Consider the following 19,381-nt stretch of genomic DNA (forward strand, 5'->3'; position numbering starts at 1 on the left):
CATCACAGCATCCGATCCCGGGCCAGCCACTCACAGGCCCGGGCTGCCTGTCTCACCACGCACAGGGCAGTGCCCGCTCCTGCCTGTCTCACCACACACAGGGCAGTGCCCGCTCCTGCCTGTCTCACCACACACAGGGCAGTGCCCGCTCCTGCCTGTCTCACCACACACAGGGCAGTGCCCGCAGCTCCTGGCTGCCGGAAGCAGAGCCGTTCGGGAGGAGCCACCTCGGGCAGGCACCTCACTGCAGTGGCCCCTTAGGGGAAGCCCAAGGGCACGTAAGGAGGCCGGGCTCCTGGGCCAGGTGCCACGTAAGAGGGCCGCTGGGGCGGGGCCTCTGGTTTGGTTTTGAAGCCACGACAACAAGACGCCACGGGAAGCAGACAAGCGGTGCAGGGCGAGTGAGGGTTCGCTCACACGAGGGCTGCGGAGTCCCTCGGGCGCGGGGCGGGCCTGACACGGCGGGACACGCATGCATGGAGTGCGGCTCCAGACACCGGCTCAACCACAGAACAAGCAACAACAGGACCGGGCTGTGTTGTTTTACCTTTTGGCTTTCAAAGGCGTCCCACTCTGCTGGCTCTCATAATGGGGAGAGGTGTCACCACCGCCTGGCCTAACAGCCTTCTCCCCAAACCCCCCCAGCTCCAGCTTCCGGCTCTGCCTGTCCACCAGGGGCCTCTGGCTGGAGAAGCTCCGCTTGGCCAGCTCCTTCTTCTCCCCGAGGCTGGCGCCGGGCAGCCCGCCGTCCAGGTGGGAGCCGGGCTCGGGCCCGGAGCCGTCCCGCCGCTCACGCCGCTCGCTGAAGTCGCTGCTCTCGGAGGCCGTCTCCCACTCCTCGTTGGCGTGGTCCGAGGAGTTCTGGTAGGACAGCTCGGGGGACCTGCGGCCCGCGGCGCCACTCCTGTCCCCGGGACAGAGCGTGGGCCTGGCTGGCCACTGACCGGCCAGCAGGTGGGGCTCCTCCTCGGGCCCCCACAGACCCGCGGGCCCGCGCTCCTGCCGGAGGCGCCGGAAGCGCGGGGGCTTGTCCTGGCGCGGGGGGCGCCTCCGGCGGAAGGGCCGGTTCTCGCTGTCGGCATCGGCCCCGGGGTCGTCTGGGAAGCAGGCTCTCTTGTCCTCCAGGCGGCCGTCCTCGCAGCCCCTGTCCGAGTGCCGGGGGGCCTCGGGGACGCAGTCCCTGTCGGGGGGCCGCCGGGGGCCGGCGTCGGGGGAGCCGTGGTCCTGCCAGCAGGCGCCGGCACCGCGGCTCTGCCAGTGGGCAGCCTCTCTGGACACGAAGGTCCTCCGCCCGTAGCCGCAGTTGCTCAGCCGGGGAGGGAGGGCGCGTCCGAAGGCCCGCGGGCCCCTGCTCTTCGCCTCCAGACCGCCGTGGTCGTCGGGGTACATCCTGTGGGACCGCCAAGAGTCTCTGAAGTCGCCTTTCCTGGAGGCGGCCTCCTCCCTGTCCAGGAGCGAGCCGTCGTGGCCGCCGTCCGCGCCCCTCTGCCGCCGCCGCTTGGGCAGCTCCTCGCACTCGGAGCCCTCGCTGTGCGTCTCGCTGGCGATGCGGCGCCGGGGCTTGGCGCGGGGGAAGTCGTCGGGCGGCCCGAACTCGTGCAGGCCCCGGCCGCGGCCGCTCCTCTGGCTGTTGGTGTAGACGCCCCGCGCCCCCAGGACCCCCCCGCCACCGCAGATGCTGGGGCCGCCGCCAGCGGGCCGGCCACGGAAGGTGAATTCTCGGAACCCGCGGCCACGGCTCCGGGCCTGCCCTCGGCCCCCGAAGGCTTGCTCCTCATCGATGAAGATCCAGTTGCTCCTCTTGGTCAGCGGCGTGTCGCTGGGCTCCCGGGCAGGCCTGGCCTCCCAGCCCCTGTCGGGCTTCTCGTCCTCTTCAGACTTGCTGGCAGAGCGGCCGGCGCCCGGGGCCTCCGGGGCGGAGGGGGAGGCGTTGGCCAGCGTGGGGTCGTTCTCCTGGTCCTCGTGCTCGGCCGGGGGCCGTGGCGCCTCCTCGGGGGCCGGGCGGGTGCTCTCCTCCCCCGGCTCCGGCTTGCTCTTCTCCAGCTCCTTCTCCTTGTCCTCCACCTTGAGCGCCTTCAGCACTGGCTTCTTGATGGGCCCCGACCTCCGGGTCCTGCTGGTTGGCTCCTGCTGCTGGCTGCCGGGGCCCCGGGGCTCGGGGGTCCACTCGGGCTCCAGGGACGGCTGTTTGTGGGGGCTCCCCTCCTTCTCCCAGGAGGCACTGAAGGGCGGCTCCTCCCGGGGAACCTCCTTGTCCACGCCGCCGGCTGTGTGTGTGGCCGTGGGCTGGTGGCTACCGTCCCAGCTGCTATAATCTGGCTTTTTCTCAGCTGGGGCAAAGTCGGGCTCCAGTGGGGAGCACCTGGGGTTTGGGGTGTGACCCCGAGGAGCCCCTGCATCCTGCACACTGTCTGGGGGTGGGAACAAAAGCTCCTGGCCTCTTCTGTGGGCAGAGACACAGCTGTCAAAGTCTGCCTGGGCCTTCGTGTCGAAAGCACCCAAGTACTCCTCCACTCTCTCCTCCAGGAGGGCGCGCGGGGCGCCTACGCCCCCTGGCCTTCCGGGTGAGGCAGAGTAAGCGCTCTCATTCCTGAAAAGGAACCAGAAACACCAGTCAATGTGGTTGGAGCCTGGTTCCTGCTTTCCATGCTGAACACAGAGCTTAGTTTTCAAAAGAAAAAATGTGTAAAAAAAAAAAAAAAAAAAAAAACGAAAAAAGGAAAAAGGAAAAAAAACACAAGCACCAACATTTCCTCTATCTTTAAACAGGCCTCAGAGCGGCTGGGCCGGTCCAGAGTGGGTGCCCTGGAGTCCGGAGTGAAGGCGGCGGTGGCTGAGGGTGGACGCGGCGTGTCCCCCTGGAGGGGGAGAGGCGGGGATCCTCTGCTTCGGTCAGCCGGCGCCTGGGGTCCATGCAGAGGTCGGCACTGGCCGAGGGGCCAGCATGCTTTGCTTTCCCAGGAGTCCCCACTGCCCCCCCTGCCTGCCGAGCCCAGCGCCCTACCCCCCCCTGGGCCCCCCCGTTCAGAGATTCGCCTCGAACCGATTGCTCCTGGGCCTCCCATCCCACCTCAGACAGCGACTCACACCAGCATCCATGCCACCCTCCCGCCCCTTCCCAGAAGGCCTGGCCGGCCCTTCCCGCGCCCTCCCCTGGCCGTGTCTCTGGGAGAGGCCTCCGGGTGCAGGCGGCAGGACCACGCTGTCTCACCTGACGTGCATGTCCATGGCCAAAGCGTCGCTGGCCTTTGGGGGCGGCAGCGAGTAGCTCTTGCTCTGCAGGGCCATGTAGCCCTCGGGGCTCCACACCGGGGCGGGGTCGAGGGCGGTCACTTTTCGCTCCTGCAGTTGGGGGCCCCGGCTCTGCTCCTCAGAGCGACAGCTCGCCCCGCTGACAGAGTCTGGGGGCACCATGGGCTTCATCAGTCCTGAGGAGGAAAGGACGGAACTAGGTCATCCGCTCAGAAACGGCTCCAACCTCAAGGTCAACCAAAGGCCCAGAGAAGACAGCCGGGACCTGACCGCCACATGGACCGCACTCCGAGGCCCCGCTCTGGATCGTCACCTGCTCTGAAGCCACAGCCCGCCCTTCGAGGGGCGGAGACCTGGAAGTCCAGTCTCAGTTTCCAGACCAAGACCCCCTGCACGAGGGCATATAAAGCTGGCAATGGAAACCGGAAATGCCGAAACCAGTGTCGGCAGGAGGCCAGCGAGGGCCGGTCGGCAACGCGAATCGCCATGCACAGAGGGGGCCGACCCAGGGATGGTGAGTGGCCCCCGAGAGCTCCACAGACATGGATGGCTGGCACTACCTCTGCAGAGCCTGGCAGGAGCCGGGACAGGGTCGTTCCTGCTACTGCAATTCCACACTGCTACAGGGGGGCAGACACACACCTACAGGGGGCAGCCACACTCCCACGGGCATGCTGCGTCAGTGACAGGGCACCGTTAGGGGCCTGGGCAGTGTAGGCCCTGCCAGATACCAGCGTGCTGGGGACCCTGCGCCCTCCAGGCCTCTGTCCCCAGCTCTCCCACACGGGAGACCCGCTCGTACGTCTGATCTACAAGGTCTCGTCGGCCTCAGTCTGTGGAGAAAAACATCTGATTTTTCCAAATATTTCTTCAGTCCATCAGCAGCCACACGTGGCTGTGCCTGTCCTCTGAGCTGAGCCCAGGGACCGTGGTTCTCCTCAGGCCAGGCTTCCAGCTTCCTCGGGCTGAGGCCCCTCAGTCAGACCGCGTCAGGGGGCGGGGGCTCTGGAACCCCGGCTTCACAGCATGTACGTGGTGACAGAGCAGGCTGCCCGCTCAGCACTGCACGTGGCCTGTGCTGGCAAATGCAGAGCCTTATTCCGACAAGCCCTCCACCATGGACATGCCGGACAATCCGTCCGACACCGTGCCCACAGAGCCTGGGCCGGGACAGCGGCGGTGCCGGGGCTGAGCGGGGACGCCCCCAAGGCCGAACCCACGGGCGCGACCCTCCACACTCTCATGAGCAGGAAGGGCTCTCGATGCTGGTAAACCGAGGCCGCCATGGGCCGTGGCCTCCACCCCTGAGACCGGCCGCTCTCCTCAGTCCCAGCACCACGGCTGTAGCCATCACCTTGTAAATATGGTGCCAAGAACCATGAAAGGCTGGAATACGGGTAAATAGTCTGTTGTAACTCTTTGCTTTCACCTGTATCCACCGTGAAGTTGCACAAAAAAAAAAGTAGTTGTTGAACCGCTTTTAGTCAGTTTTTAGAAATGTGGGTGATTCCAGAAAAGGATCAGTTGACCAGTAATCTCTGCATTCTAGCTTCTTCATTAGTTCCATCAATATAATAAACCAAGAATCTTCTTTATAGCCATATAAGTAACATTCGTCCGTGGTGAAATTTTAGCAGGGGTTTTGTGGTATTTTTGCATTTGGTAATGGTATGGATTGGTTTGAGAAGTAATGAGATATTCGATAGAAAAAATCCTTATAAAAAAAAAATTGGTGGCTGGCCAGTGTGGCTCAGTGGTTGAACCTAGAGGTCATGATTCGATTCCCAGTGAAGGCACAAGCCTGGGTTGCAGGCTTGATCCCCAGTAGGGGGTATGCAGGAGGCAACCAATCAATGATTCTCTCTCGTCATTGATGTTTCTGTCTTTCCTTTCCTCTCTAAAATCAATAAAAATATATTTTAAAAAAATAAATTGGTTACTTCACTTATACCCTGTGGGGTCTTCCATTATGCCAGAAATATGTGTATAACCCTCCAAGGCTGGCAAAATACTTTGTTCTGCCCATTCTTGTTCTGAGTCACTCTCACTGGCAGATACCATCACATTGCTCTTTTACCTTTGAGACAGTCTGATGTCAGTCAGACTCATCACTGTCTTCTGACCAGGGACTATCTTCCAACTGATTCCGGAGCCACCCGGCCAATCAGAGAAAGCGTCTGCACGTAATTCACACTAACATTCTTCTCTGCAGCAATGCATCTTTTTAAGACTTTTGTCATCATAAGAGATGGACGGACAGACTTAGATGTATTCTCACCTCATCTCTTTAACTAACTACCGATTGACAAGTTGAGACGGAGACCCGAAGAGGAAAGAGGACGACGGCCGAAAGCAGAGCCAAGCAGGGAGGTGGCTTGTACCTGAGCCTAAGCAAACAGTCTATCGTGTTGTGAGCGCTCCCCATCGCTTTCAGACCTAACATCACTTACTTCTTGTAAGGGGAAACACAATACACTTGTGACCTGTCACAAGGTGTGGCAGCAGATAAAAACACACATGCTTTTGTCAGGGAAACAACTAAGTTTGTGTCTTGGCATTGGCCAGGGTAGGGGACCACCCAAGAGGGATGGACTCTCAGCCCAAGCCATACTGGGTCCCCCAATAAGTAGGCTCTGTCAGAAATGGATGTGCAATCTCTAATCACCAGAACATGCATGGTTCTACAACTCCTCACGAACTTCAGTAACAGAATAATCCGTTAAACACTAGAAAACTATGTTTCAAATAACTAAAAAGCATAAAAAGAATTTAAAATATGACAAAAAATAACGAATGAGAAAAAATTCTAGTGATAGTCACTGAAATTAAAAACTCACCGCACAGTAAAAAAAAAAAAAAGGGGGGGGGGCAGAGAAGACACAGCTGCAGAGAAGACTAACTGGAGTAAGTGCTGAGGCATTTCCCAGAAGGCACCTGAGACAACCTCCCTTTCATATTTGAGAGACTTGCAAGACAGAATGAGAAAGTACAAAAACTCCCAGTGCAAGTCCTAGTAAGAAAGGCTACAAAGAATGAGGAAAGTCAGTATCTGAATTATAACTAGAAGAGAATGTTCCAGAAGTGACACAAGACATCCATCCTTTCCCTCAAGCCCGGGAGTCTTCAGCAGAACTAAGGGCGCAGGCGCAGAGGCAGAGAACACCGCACTTCCAGCAGCAGCAGGAGCCAGAAGAAGTGCACATGCCACGTCCTCTTCACAGACGGACAGTAACTGCCAACCTAGAACGCTATACCCAGCTGTCTTACCACTCATGAGAGCGTGGCAGGAAGTCTTCCAGGCACAGAAAATCCACCAAAAGCCTTTTCTGCAGGGCTTGGCAGGACACACTTCATGAAGTGAACCAAACCCAGAGGCAAGGAAAAAGATGCAGTAAACTTGTAAACACACAGGCAGGTCTGAACACACATAGACTGGGTACAACCACCAAAACCACCTGGTGGGCATAACCACAGGAAACACAAGTTCTAGGGTAGGGGTGTCGAACTCAATCAGAGAAGGGGCCAAAATCTAAAATCCAGCCTAAATCGCGGGCCGAATGGTTTACTGGTCATAAACTGTCATTGTGATGGAAACACAGCGGAGTGCAGTGATGACAGTGCGGTGCGGGCCACATTGCAAGGCCTGGCGGGACGGATTTGGCCAGCGGGCCTTGTGTTTGACACATGTGTTCTAGGCAGAAGTAACAGATAAGCGACGATGAGGTACTGAGTTCAGGTGAAGATATTAACCATGTTGTACCAACTAAATCAGGACACATGTTATAATTTAACGTAACTACTAAAATAGTAGAAACAGAATGTAGAAGGCAAACAAAAAGATAGGAAAACTTGATCCAAAAAAAAAAAAAAAAAAAAGTAAAAGAAAAGAGGGACAAACAGAAAGTATGCAATAGGAGAGTAGAAAATTCAAACATAATAATCCCACTAATTCCAAAGGACCTGCTTTGGCAACAAAGGAACAGACTTTTGGAGTGGGTAAAAGCACGCCCTGTACAAAGATGTGCTCCCCAAAAGGGGCTGGGAGAGGCTGGCCGCAAAGACAGGAAAGAGGACACCGAGTGATCCCTCACCAAAAGAAACTGGCCCGGGCAGTGTGGGCCAGTGGTTGAAGTTGACCTATGAACCAGGAGGTCATAATTTGACTCCGGGCCAGGTTGCAGGAGGCAGCCAATTGGTGCTTCTCATCACTGATGATTCTATGTCTCTCTTCCTTCTTCTGTGAAACAATAAAAGTGTATCTTTTTAAAGAGAAAGAAAACTAGAATGCTACTACCATCAGACGAAGTGGACACTGAAGGTAGGAAGCGCCATCAGTGGTAACAGGGGGCGCCTCCGGAGAGAGGACGCAGACCCCGCCCGCTCACAAGACTGGGCAGGTCCGGTCACAGCGGGACCGGCGCACCTCTGAGTGGTCACTGCGATGACCCAGATGTTCCCACAGCACAACCAGCAAGCTCAGCACACAGCCACCTAGGGAACGTCTGTGCGTCTCAAGCAAACAGAGGATGTTTGCAGAAACCAGCAATGTTACAAAGCAGATCTCAACAAACACCCACAATCTAGATCGGGCCGGGTTGGCACCTCCGCCCTCGAGTGAAACCCGACCTGCCGCCCCTTTTAAAAAGAGCGGAACGGAGAGCGAGGGCCGCCCACCACCGTCTGCAGCTGTGCTCACCGAGACCAGCTGGGGGCCCGGTCTCTACCAGGCAGCCCACACTCACCACAAAGCAGACACTGGAAAGGCACACCAGGAGGACAATCTCTAAACTCTATATATTTGGAAAATTCGCACCCCACCATTAAAAAATCATAATAAAAACCAGACTAACTTCTAGAACTGTGTGAGAGCAGAAGTGCTTTCTCGTGAAATTCATAGGCGTTCACAGCTCAGGTGATACTTCAATACTCATATCAGAAAAGCCGGAAACAAATGAGCTAAGCATCCAACACTATTAGTTAGAGACAGAACAGAATAATTTCAAAGGAAATAATAGGGGGAGGAGAAATTAATGAAGTAAAAATAAAATAAAATTGAGAAATTAAGAAATCTAAAAGCTGTTTTTCAAAAATGACTCTAAACAAACCCTGGCGAAGACTAATCAAGGGAAACAGAGGCACGGAGAACATTAATGACAGAAAGGGACAGAACAACAGAGAAGAGACACAGCAGAGAAAGCCATTGGACACATGACATTAGGACTCCTCCCAGCATGCTTTGTGGCAGATACGTTATCACGCCTCATTCTGCCAACAAGAATGTTAAATCCAGGCTGTCATGTGACTTGCAGAGAAGGCTGCAGTAGAATCCCAAGGACCTAACTCCTAGGCAGCATCCTTCACACCCCCGTCCGGGGGCCCCCCAGCCCATGGAGCTTACCGGAGGGGTGCAGGGCCGGGGGGTAGAAATCCACGGGGGTGCGCGTGGGCGGGATCCGCGGGTCCATGTAGGAGGGCATCATCATCCAGCGGGGGTCGAAGCCCAGCATCTGCGGGTGGTGCGCATAGAAGGTGCGCTGCGGGTGCGAGGGCGGAGGGTACACCTGCGGCCAGTGCTGCATCTTGTACAGCTGCTCCTGGCAGGGAGAGAGGGTTAGACGGTGCTGTGGGCAGACGCACCCCGCACACGCTCATCTTCCGGCAGGCGCAGAGGGCCCACCGGGACAGAAGACCGAGAGGGAGGGACGAGCGGCTGCTCGATGGGGAGATGCCGTGTGTTACGGCTCCCCAACCCAGCGGGAGCCTGTGCTCCCCTCCTGGGTCTCCTGGAGCCGGCGATGGCCAGCACACCCCTCCCAGGACTCTCCTCGCCCACCACCCGCTGAGCATGGTCCCAGCTCTCCTTCCTCACCTCTGGCCTCTTCAACCCACGCTCCACCCCACGGAGTGACCCTCACACCCCTGCTCACGGCAGCCCCTCGCTTCCCAAGAGCCTCGATGGTCTCCGCAGGGTGACAGGTCAGCCACCGGCTCCTCTGGATCCTGCCCGACCCCCACTGCGCCTCACCCTGCGCCTGCTCCTGCCTGCACACGAGGCCTTGTAACAACTGGGAGACTCCGGGAAGCTCCTGTCTGCGTCCCCAAACCCGCTCCCTCACTCTCTTCAGGTTCCGTTTAAAAGCTCATTCCTCTGCGAGCCTGAGGGAGCGAGCAGTCCCGTCCTCGGCTCTGACATCTGCCTTTGCAGCACTGACACCAGCCACGATTTCCCGCTGCCGCTGCTCACTGCGTCCCCAGAGTCGGAGCCCACGGGTCCCTGCCCCACCATGACTGGCATCTAGAAAGCTCGGCAGGAGCGGATGAGCACAGAGTACCAGCGGGGGCATGTTCGATATGAGAGCCGGAGAGGGCCCACTGAGAGCCTGCTCCACGCCGTGACCTCAGGCTGCCTCCAGGGGCATCCGCAGCGGCAGCTGCAGGACCCGGTGCAGAGCCCGCCCAGCAGAGCCCGCTGCGCCGCCCCTTCCCGGTGCCCACAACAGGGCCACCCCCCAGCTGGCGGCCCGGGCTGGCCCCCTGGGCGGCTCCAGGGGCGCTCAGGGCGCTTTCTGAGGAGCACAGTTTCCATGACCAGAGCCTCCCGGCCCCACGGCAGGCTGCAGCCCAGCCACTCCTGTCTAGACCCCAGGTCCCCAGGGAGCCTGGCTGGCCAGTCCGCAAGGCGCTTGCAGACTCCTCCCTGCGCCTAGGGAGGGCCTGCCCGTCATTGCCCCCAGATGGCCTAGAGCACAAGCTCCGGCCGCGTACAGCTCCAGCTACTCTCCTCTTCCAGCGTAACCGCGCGCCAGCCCTGAGTGCAGCCGCACTGAAACCACAGGGCATTGGCTCCTGCTCAGAGCACGGGCCTGGAGGGAGGTTTGTTTTGTTTGATTTTAAATTGATTTTAGAGAGAGGCAGAGAGAAGGAGATTAAACATTAATGTGAGATCCATTTGTGGAATAGAGTGAACAACACGAACTGGTGAACAAAAATAGATCCAGAGACATAGAAGCATCAAATAGCCGGTCAAACCTCAGAGGGAGGCAGGCAGGCAGGGGAGGGGGAAGAGATCAGCCAAAGGACTTGGATGCACACATGTGAGCACAGCCAATGGACAGAGGTGGGGTGAGGGCCTGTGCTGGGGGCCAGGAGCGAGCAGGGAGAGGCCAATGGGGAGGGGGGCATATGTAATACTTTCAACAATAAAGAATTTAAATTTAAAAAAATCAATGTGAGAGAGAAACATCATTGGTTGCTCCTGTACACCCCGACCAGGAGTCAAACCCGAACCCTGGGTATGTGCCCTTTCAGTGCACAGGACAATGCTCCAACCCACTGAGCCTCACAGGCCAGGGCAAGGCTTTCAAGGCGACTAAATGCGATTCCAGGAAGAGGCTCAAGGCCTGGTGTTTGCCCCGGGCACACACGTTATGAAACATTTGGTTAACAACAGCAACATTTTACTGCATGCCTGGTTGCTGGATTAAGGAATGTCCAAGAATCGCCTGCTTCCCACCGAAACGCACTGCTCGTCACAATGACCTGCTCACTTATTGCTCCTGTAGGACACACACCGCACAGAGTGGCTCCGAGGGCCAGGGGCCCGGCTTGAGAGCCTGGGATGGTCAGCACGACCCCACATGAGCTTGTCCTGGGCAAAGGCAAGTCCTCTTAAGGTTTATGGAACCAGTAATGACGCTGCCCAGAAGTCAGCCTACAGGAGCCAGACACCCTCACTGCCAGGGAGGAAAGCTCCTGCTTACTGGTGGACAATGACCCGTCTGGGCCATACACAACTAGGAGTGCGCACCACCAGGACCGGACTCACGCGCTCTGGTTAAACACTGACAAACCTGCATCCTTCCCCAAGCGCACCCGCTCCCGCTGGCAGCGCCCCGCAGCTCCCAGGCCGCCCTCGCTCCCGAGACGCCCAGGGTGGGGCCACTGTCCGTGTCCGGAGCGGCCACAGTCACTGCTCTGCACAACAAGCCACTCTCTCAGCTCGCTCACCCCACGTCCAAGGTACCACCGCCAGCTCCTCCCGCTCACGTGAGACAAGGCCAGGGAGTCACCCGCGTGGGGGTGGTCAGAGATATCTCCTGAGGCCCGGAGCTCTGAGTGCAGCCCTCCGTCCGCCCTGACGGGACCGGGCAGGAGGGCGTTTCTGCTGTTGCTCTAACGCACATGTGTCAAACACAAGGCCCGCGGGCCAAATCCATCTCGCCAGGCCTTGCAATGTGGCCTGCACCGCGCTGTCATCACTGCACTCTGCTGCGTTTCCATCACAATGACAGTTTATGACTGTTCAGTAAACCATTCGGCCCGCGATTTAGGCTGGATTTTAGATTTTGGCCCCTTCTCTGATTGAGTTCGACACCCCTACTCTAACGGAAGGGCCTGGGAGGGGGAGGGGCCTTCACCCCACAGGCAGGCCTGTTTACAAGGGCTTCTCAGTGTCTCCCTGCTTACCTGCTGCTGCTGCTGCTGGCGCTGGAACCGGGGAGGAAGGGACTTCTGGTACTTGCCAAACTCCTGCGCGGGGGACCCCGCCTCCCCGGGCCCCTCCTCACTGCCGCCGCTCTGAGCCACAGCCGCAGGCGCTGGGGGGGCCTCTTCTGACAACGTGCTGGGGGCTTCCTGGGCAGGGAACTCGGGGGAGCCTGGAGACAAACACAGAGAGAGCAGGCTGCAGTGTGACAGGAACTGGAACGGGAAGTTAGAGCGGAGGTGTCACAGCCTCGGACCATGGCACTGGCACGAGCCCACGGTCCCACATATCCCGCTTCAGGGGAGACCCAGGACCCAAGGTCAGGTAGGTGACTGCCCGAGGCCACAGCGCCAGCAGTGGAGCAGGACTGGGTGCAGAGGAGAGAGGGCTCATTAAGCAGGACCCTCGAAGTCAGCCATGCGCTCCGTGGCAGCTGCACCCACCGTCCCACCCGCTAACTCACACCGTCCCACGGCTGGGGGCCTGGGTGGGCAGCCGGTCCTTCCTCTGCAGAACGAGGACGGCAGCTGCCTCCCGCCGGGCTTCTGGCCATCAGAGATAATCCCGGTCATGTGCTTACACCACCTGACAGCAGGAGGTGCTCCCCAACTGTCCCCCATCATTCTCTCCGAAATCCCCTTCTTTCTAGCCCGCCCCAGCGCTGCACGTTTTCCAGTCTTTTCTCCAGTGTAAGTGACACTTGCTTTCCTCCTTCAACCGCAGAGGCTCAGGCCCGGAGGAACGGCGGAGGCAGGCAGTGCAGACAGCAGCCCCGCCGGGACCCGGATCATCGCACCACGCTCACACCCAGCCACCTCCTCCTGCCCTCAGCCCCGGGCAGCCACCTCCGGCCAGGCTTCACAGGACTTCCGGGAGACGGACAGAGCGGCTGTCTGTTCCCCGAGTTCCCAAGCCAGGGAGGCGCTGGGCGCTGTCAGAGCGGCAGGAAGCCCCCATCCGAGAGGCTCTCAGGGACTGAAACTCACCAGGCCCTTGTCTCCAGAAAAGAGCTGGTTTTCCTCGATTTTTAAAAATCACAAAGAACATGCTGGTCTGATTCTTTAAAACCGCTCTGACAGCGCCGTCCGACATCTCTGACAGCCGTGCCCCAGGCCTTCAGCGTTAACTCTGAGAGCCGCGTGTGCACACAGGGCTTCCTTCAGTCCAGGAGGACCCTGTGCCTTAGGAAGATCCTCGGCTCGCACCTTGGGCTGAGCAGGGGCAGTGATGCCCGTGACCGTGACAACACAACGGGCGCCGTTATCAGCAGGTGCACGCGTGCTTTCTGTGCCCAGAGCTGTGCCAACGCTCTGCACGCATCCCCTCGGTGGCCCCTCCGCACGAAGGGGGGGGACATACCGGTCCCATCCCACTGCACAGATGCGGGACAAGCTCCCGCAGGTGAGGTGCGGAGCCAGTGTTGGCATGGAAACGGTGACCCCAGGCCTGTGACCCGGGCTGGAGCTCTTACTGCCGGTGCTTCCCAGCCCTCCGGCCGGAGCGGGAGGTGCCGGAGCCAGGGAGACGCAGAGCAGTCTGTGGGGCGAGAGCCCCGCTCACCTTTGCGGACGGCGGGGCCGTTCTCCTGCGGCGGCGCCTTCTCGGGGGCTGGGGACCGGGGCGCCTCCTTGTCCGCCGGCCGGGGCGCCTCGCCGGCCTTCTGGGCCTGCTTGCACTTCTGGTCCAGCTGCTTGAGCTTGGCGGCGCAGGCGGCCAGCCGCTCCTCCCGGCTGCGGCGCTCCTCCTCCTCCCGGCGCTTCCGGGCGCGCTCCACGGCCTCGGACATCTCCGACTGGATGAACTTCTGCCGTGGCGGCGGCTTGTCCTCCTTGTCCTCCACGGACTGCTGCCGGAACACGCCGCCCACGGGGGGCTTCTGCCGGGAGGAGAGGGTCTGATGGAACCGAGAGGCGGGCCCTCTCCCTGCAGCCGTCCTCTCTCCATGGCCCTCGAGCACCTGGGAGCCGCGTCCCGCGCCAGGCGGACCCCGGTTCTAATCCTGCTCTGCCCCTCCCTGTATCTGGAAGGAGGTTCTGGACAAATGAAGACTTGGTGACTGTCAGTACCAGCTCACACCACAGCACCTGTGCCGACATGCTCGCCAGGCCGCCACCTTCCCTCCCTGGCTCAGAAAGTTTTCTTTCTATGCGCTTCCAACTTTTCTGTAAGTTCCTGCCTGTTTCAGAAGACATTTCTTTAATTAAAAAAGAAAGAGCAGTATCCTCCTACGACTCTCAGAAACCCAACACTCAGCTCAGCAAAGGTCAAATGCAGAGGGCATCCAACAGGTGACACTGGTCTTCTGGGACCTCATGTCAAATCAATGTGGAGAGAGGGAGAGTTGGAGGGAAGGGTGTCCCCAGCAATCACAGGCACAGATCCCTCCAGTTCCCATGGTACCTGGTAGTCAGGGCCTGAGGCCCAGCTGTGAAGCTTCCTGGAAGGTGGCTGAGGTTCTGGCACCTTCCGGACGATACGAGCCATGCCCGCTGTTTCGCCCCAGTCCTTTCCTTCCTCGTGGGCACGCTTGGCATCAGCGCTGTCTGCAGAGCTCATTGACAGCCCCCGCGGCCTCCTTGGGTCCCAGCTGTTCCTAGGACAACCGCACGCTGTTAGCTTCCCATCAGCCAGCACGGTCTGGCCTTCCCAGCCCGAGGTCCTGAGCCAGCTGTCTACACACCCATTTCCTCATCGGAGCGCCCCCACTCCCCACCCACGGTGACAACATCCCAGAACACCAAAACCAGTACCAGCATTTACCAGTTCACTCTCCCACAGCTCAGCGCTCCAGCGAGGCTGTTCCCCACCCACCACTTTATCTTATGGGGGAGGGGCTCACTCTCCCCCTTTTAAGGAGTTTACAAAGATTCTCAGAGGCTGGGCAGCTGCCCGCCCAGGGAGGAGCTAACGGACTTGAAGCCGAACCCAGAAGAAGGTGCGTCTTTACCGCAGCCCCTGCCCTGCGCTTTGCACTGAAGGGGCTCAGACTGCTCCTCAGCACAGGCGGCCGCTGCAGGGCCCCCGAGAAGAGCAAGAGGGGAAAGGAAGGCCCGTGGTGCGGACAGGACAGGCGAGCCCCAGGCTGCGGGCAGCAGGAAGAGAAGGGGGGAAGGGAGCTGTGCGTGCTCACCGTCACGCTCAGGGCAGAGCTACAGGCACAGGGCAAAGCGCGAGGACACGCCTGGGCCTCCTGTATGGGAAACGGTGCCCGGTCACCTAGCAGGAGCCCAGAGAACAGCAGGCTCAGGTCTGGCTACTCTGTGCGCGCACGTGTCGGTGCACATGTGTGCGTGAGCGGGGCCGGTGAGGCAGGTGAGGCAGGTTAGGGGATCACAGCAGGGCAGCAAAACTGCTGGCGACTGCTGACCTCACAGTGAGGCAGGGAGAGACCCAGCAAGTTCTCTGCACAGGAAAGGCCGTGTCTTTAGAACTAGACACCAGGCACCGGAGAGGGTAAGCACACGAGAGGGGGCGCTGGCTGACCTCTGCACGGTCCCGAAAAGACAGGAGGCCAGTCCCGTGGCCCCGACACAACGAGCAGGCAGGGAGGGAGTCAGGGAAGGTTCAGGAATCCGCACGGAGGGAACAAAGATGTCAGAGGGACTCTGAGCTCCTTGTAGGAGTCTCTGGGGGTTGGGCATCACCAGCCAGCTCAGAGAATATAAAAAAAAAAAAAGAGCAGGTTTCACCCGGCCAACGCGGCTCAGAGGTTGAGGATCGACCTATAAACCAGGAGGTCACGGTTCAATTCCCTGTTCGGGCACAGGCCCGGGTTACGGGCTCGATCCCGTGTGGGGTGTGCAGGAGGCAGCTGATCACTGATTCTCTCATCACTGATGTTTCTATTTATTTCTCCCTCTCTCTTCCTCTTGAAGTCAATAAAAATATATTTTTAAAAAAGAGCAGGTTTAGGAAGAAGGTGCCCTCAATCTGAAGTGTCCTTGGTCACAGCCAGTAGCAAAACTGGCTCCGTGTCTAACTCCTTCTGTTGAATATTCAATTAACATCAACTGAAAGAAACAACAGTATCCTGTTGCCCCAATCAACCTAAGTTTTATGTCTTTGTCTTTGACTTAAATTCCTGGTCACATTTCCTTCTAAGCTCAGTGTTCCAAGAACTGATCCACAGACAATCCCCAAGTACATCGAGCGAGCAGCGTGAAAATAAAGAACAGAGCCTCATTTAGTGAACTGTGTGCCATCAGAGTGGCAGAGCGTGCTACCAGCTTCCTCCAGAAGAGGGCGCTGACTCCAGGAGCTTAGAAGTGAAAGATGAAAACAGAGACTTGCAGACTGGACCGTACACACATTCAGTCAGCGATAATAAAACAAAGGGAACATTAAAGCATTAATATCTAAACAATATTAAAAAATCCCATTTTTTGAGGAAGCATAATAAGTCCCATAGGTGATGTATAAAGAAAACAGGAAATGCCACATGAAGGAAAAAAACCCTATGTGCTGGTCCACAAAAAAAGGCAAATGAAAGCAACCCAAGGTGCTATTTTACAAGTACTCGCCAATAGGTAAAGGCCTGGGGTGGGCAGGGACTGGGTGAAGGGAGGTAGTAGGGGAAAATAGGGGACATCTGTAATAGTGTCAACAATCCTAATAAAAGAGTAAAATGCAAATTAACCATCAGTCCGCTGCACATGCCATGCCCACCAGCCAATCAGAGAGAGGATGCAAATTAACCCCAAGATGGCTACAGCCACAGAAAGCAGGATGGAGGCGTTTCCCCAGCAATGGAGGAAGCAAAGCTTTTGGCACACCCTGGCCTCCGAAGTCTCCACCCCAGGCTACGAAGTTTCACTTATAGAAGACACATGAGTCCCAATCCGCTCCAGGCTACAGTTTCAATTGTAGAAGGTAAATAAATTCCAGATACCAGGGCCTCTGCTTGGGTCGCTGGGGGGGCGTGGCCAGCCTGCAAACCACCACAGGCCCCTCCCTCAGGCTGCCCCACACCTCAAGAGAAACCCCACCCTGATCCCAGACACCCTCCAGAGCAAATCAGCTGCCCCCACCCATGCACCAGGCCTCTAGCCTATCTAATAAGAGAGTAATAAGCAGATTGACCATCACTCCAACACACAATATGGCTGCCCCTATGTGGACACAAGATGGTCATCTTAAGATGGCCAGCAGGGGAGGGCAGTTGAAGGCGATCAACACTGTAGGGGAAGGTAGTTAGGGTGACCAGGCTGGCAGAGGAGGGAAGCTGGGGGCAAATGTGCTGGCAGGGGAGCAGTTAGACATCAATCAGGCTGGCAGGCAGAAGTGGTTAGGGGCAATCAGGAAGGTAGGCAGGTGAGCAGTTGGGAGCCAGCAGACCTGTATTGTGAGAGGGATCCCAGATTGGAGAGGGTGCAGGCTGGGCTGAGAACAACCCCCCCACAGCGCCCCATGCACAAGTTTCATGCACCAGGCCTCCAGTACAAAATAAACTTAAAAATGTGATGACTATTTCTGGACTTAGGATTAAAGGATTTCTGCCTTATTTTTAAACACTTTTTGTATTTTACAAAACATATTATTCATATGGCTTTTAAACATATGTAAAGTCCAAAAATAAATAAAAAACAAAGGTACTAGCCAAGCCTGGCCAGTATGGCTCAGTGGTTGAAAATCTATCTATGAACCAGGTCACGGTTTAATTCACAGGTTGTAGGCTCGATCTCCAGTAGGGGGCGTGCAGGAGGCAGCTGATCCATGATTCTCTCTCATCATTAATGTTTCTACCTTTCTCTCCCTTTCCCATCCTCTCTGAAATCAATAAAAATGTCTATAATAATAAATGCAGAATATGCTAATTAGATCAGACATCCAAACGTCCTTCTATAAACGCCCTTGAATAAAGCTGGGGCTGCAAGGACCACGGCAAGCTGCTGCAGCTACAAGAGCCAAGCCCCCTGTACAAATTTTGTGCATCAGGCCTCTCGTGTTAAATATAAAAAAAGTACTAGCCAATACTGCTGATATTATGATAAAACAAGAGGGGCTAGAGAACAACGAAGTACTTTCCAAAGGGCATTGGGAGTACAATTTGTCCATTAAATGATCCAGGAAAAGAGAGAAAGGGTTAAATGGGTCTAAGAAGTTTAGGAAGCCCAGCCTGCCCTGCGTAGGCTTCTCCCACCTCCCAGGAGATTCCCAGCATGCTTTTGTACACACACCCCGAGTGCAGGCAACCCTAGAGGAAAGAAGGAAAGGGAAAGTTGAAGCCAGGCGGTTTCCCAAACTCGTGTGGCCACAGAGGCTTCTGGGGCATGACGTCCATCATGCTGCAGAACAGTCTCTACCCCCTCAGGGAAGCGCCGGAGGGGCCATTACTATCACTAGGACCAGCTGCCACACCCCCTCAGGAAAGCTAGAACCAGCCTGCCACGCCGGATACAAATCCTGGCTCAATTCTCGAACAGAACGCTGTGCCCAGTTTAGCCCTCTCATCTGCAAAATGAAACAGTATCTTCCCAGGAGGCTGCAGGGAACCAGGAAATGCTCTGGGCACGGGACCAGCACCCGGCAGTGCCGCTAAGCGTCAGGCTGCCTGGAGCACGCCAGGAGCGGGGAGCCTTACCACTGTGGCCTGCCGTCCTTCACCACGTCCTCCTCCTCTTCATCATCACTGAACTTCAACTTCTCCGAATAGTCCACTTCCTCATGGAGGCCTGCAGCAGGACGTGGGCCAGGAAGAACGAGGAGAGATGAGAATTTCAACTGCCAAGAGTGCCACTTCAGCCCGGAACCATGCCAACCCAGTGACCCAGTGAGGAGTAAGGCGAGCCACGCGGCTGCCACCATAACAAACTGAAGCTAATGCAAGGAGCTCTGGCTTCTGGTAGCAGGGAGGCAGCCTGGTCAGACTGCCCTCCTTCCAGACAACAGCTCCTAAGTCTGGGCAGTCTATGATAATTAAAGGGTCGTATGCTAATTAGATCGGACATTTTTCTGGAAGAAGCAGGGCTGCACGGGATGCCCGGGTCCCGATGCCAGAGGGAAGCCGGCCCTGGCAGACGGGAAGGAACTCCTACTCTTGCACGAATTTTGGGCATCAGTCCTTGTGTGTGTGTGTGTGTGTGTGTGTGTGTGTGTGTGTGTAAAAGATACACCTCACAAGGTGAACATGGAAATGTGTTCGCTGGCATTAGTCATCACAAAATGCAAATGAAAAGCACAGAGATGCCACTCCACACCCACCAGAATGGCAAAAGCACAGACTGACAGGAGGGCGTGGTCGCTGCTCGGCGGTAGAGAAGGTCTGTGGTCCTTGTGCACCCTTCACACACCCACCCTTTGACCCAACACTCCCACTCCCCCCTGGGCACTCAGGAGACATGAGAATATCATAACTATGGAGCTTTAAAGAGATCGGTAAGTTACAGTATATCGATACAGTAAGATATGCCCCAGTAAGTAAAAGCAACAATTGGCATATATAACAACATTGATGAATCTCAAAACCACGACCCAGAGGAAAAGCTGTGACTCTGCCTGCCTGTAGTTATACAGGGCAGACTGCTCCAAGGGTGATGCCAACAGAGTGCAGGCCTGGGCCGGCGGGTGTTGGGGGTGGGGGGGGGAGGCGGGCGGTGTGACAGGGCTGGGAGAGGAGGAAAGGTTCCCAGGGGTATCCCTTTATCA

At 57.3% G+C, this 19,381-nt stretch overlaps 1 protein-coding gene across 13 annotated transcripts in view; it reads right to left on the bottom strand.

The window, feature by feature from the left end:
- PRRC2B (proline rich coiled-coil 2B) overlaps window positions 1–19,381 on the bottom strand; it is a 66,361-nt gene that overhangs the window by 15,372 nt on the left and 31,608 nt on the right. For 10 of the 13 annotated variants that reach the window (XM_045575151.1, XM_045575153.1, XM_036420444.2 and 7 more), the window contains exons 10-16: window positions 18,318–18,408; window positions 14,138–14,330; window positions 13,298–13,613; window positions 11,719–11,909; window positions 8,651–8,849; window positions 3,212–3,428; window positions 548–2,590 (exon numbers count right to left, since the gene is read on the bottom strand). In XM_045575151.1, the coding sequence (XP_045431107.1) occupies window positions 548–2,590; window positions 3,212–3,428; window positions 8,651–8,849; window positions 11,719–11,909; window positions 13,298–13,613; window positions 14,138–14,330; window positions 18,318–18,408 (3,250 nt within the window). The remainder of the gene's footprint in view (window positions 1–547; window positions 2,591–3,211; window positions 3,429–8,650; window positions 8,850–11,718; window positions 11,910–13,297; window positions 13,614–14,137; window positions 14,331–18,317; window positions 18,409–19,381) is intronic. The other 3 variants (XM_045575150.1, XM_045575148.1, XM_036420452.2) reach the window with 3 other exon arrangements.

The sequence above is a fragment of the Pipistrellus kuhlii genome, unplaced genomic scaffold (assembly GCF_014108245.1).
Source record: "Pipistrellus kuhlii isolate mPipKuh1 unplaced genomic scaffold, mPipKuh1.p scaffold_m20_p_68, whole genome shotgun sequence".
NCBI lineage: Eukaryota > Metazoa > Chordata > Mammalia > Chiroptera > Vespertilionidae > Pipistrellus > Pipistrellus kuhlii.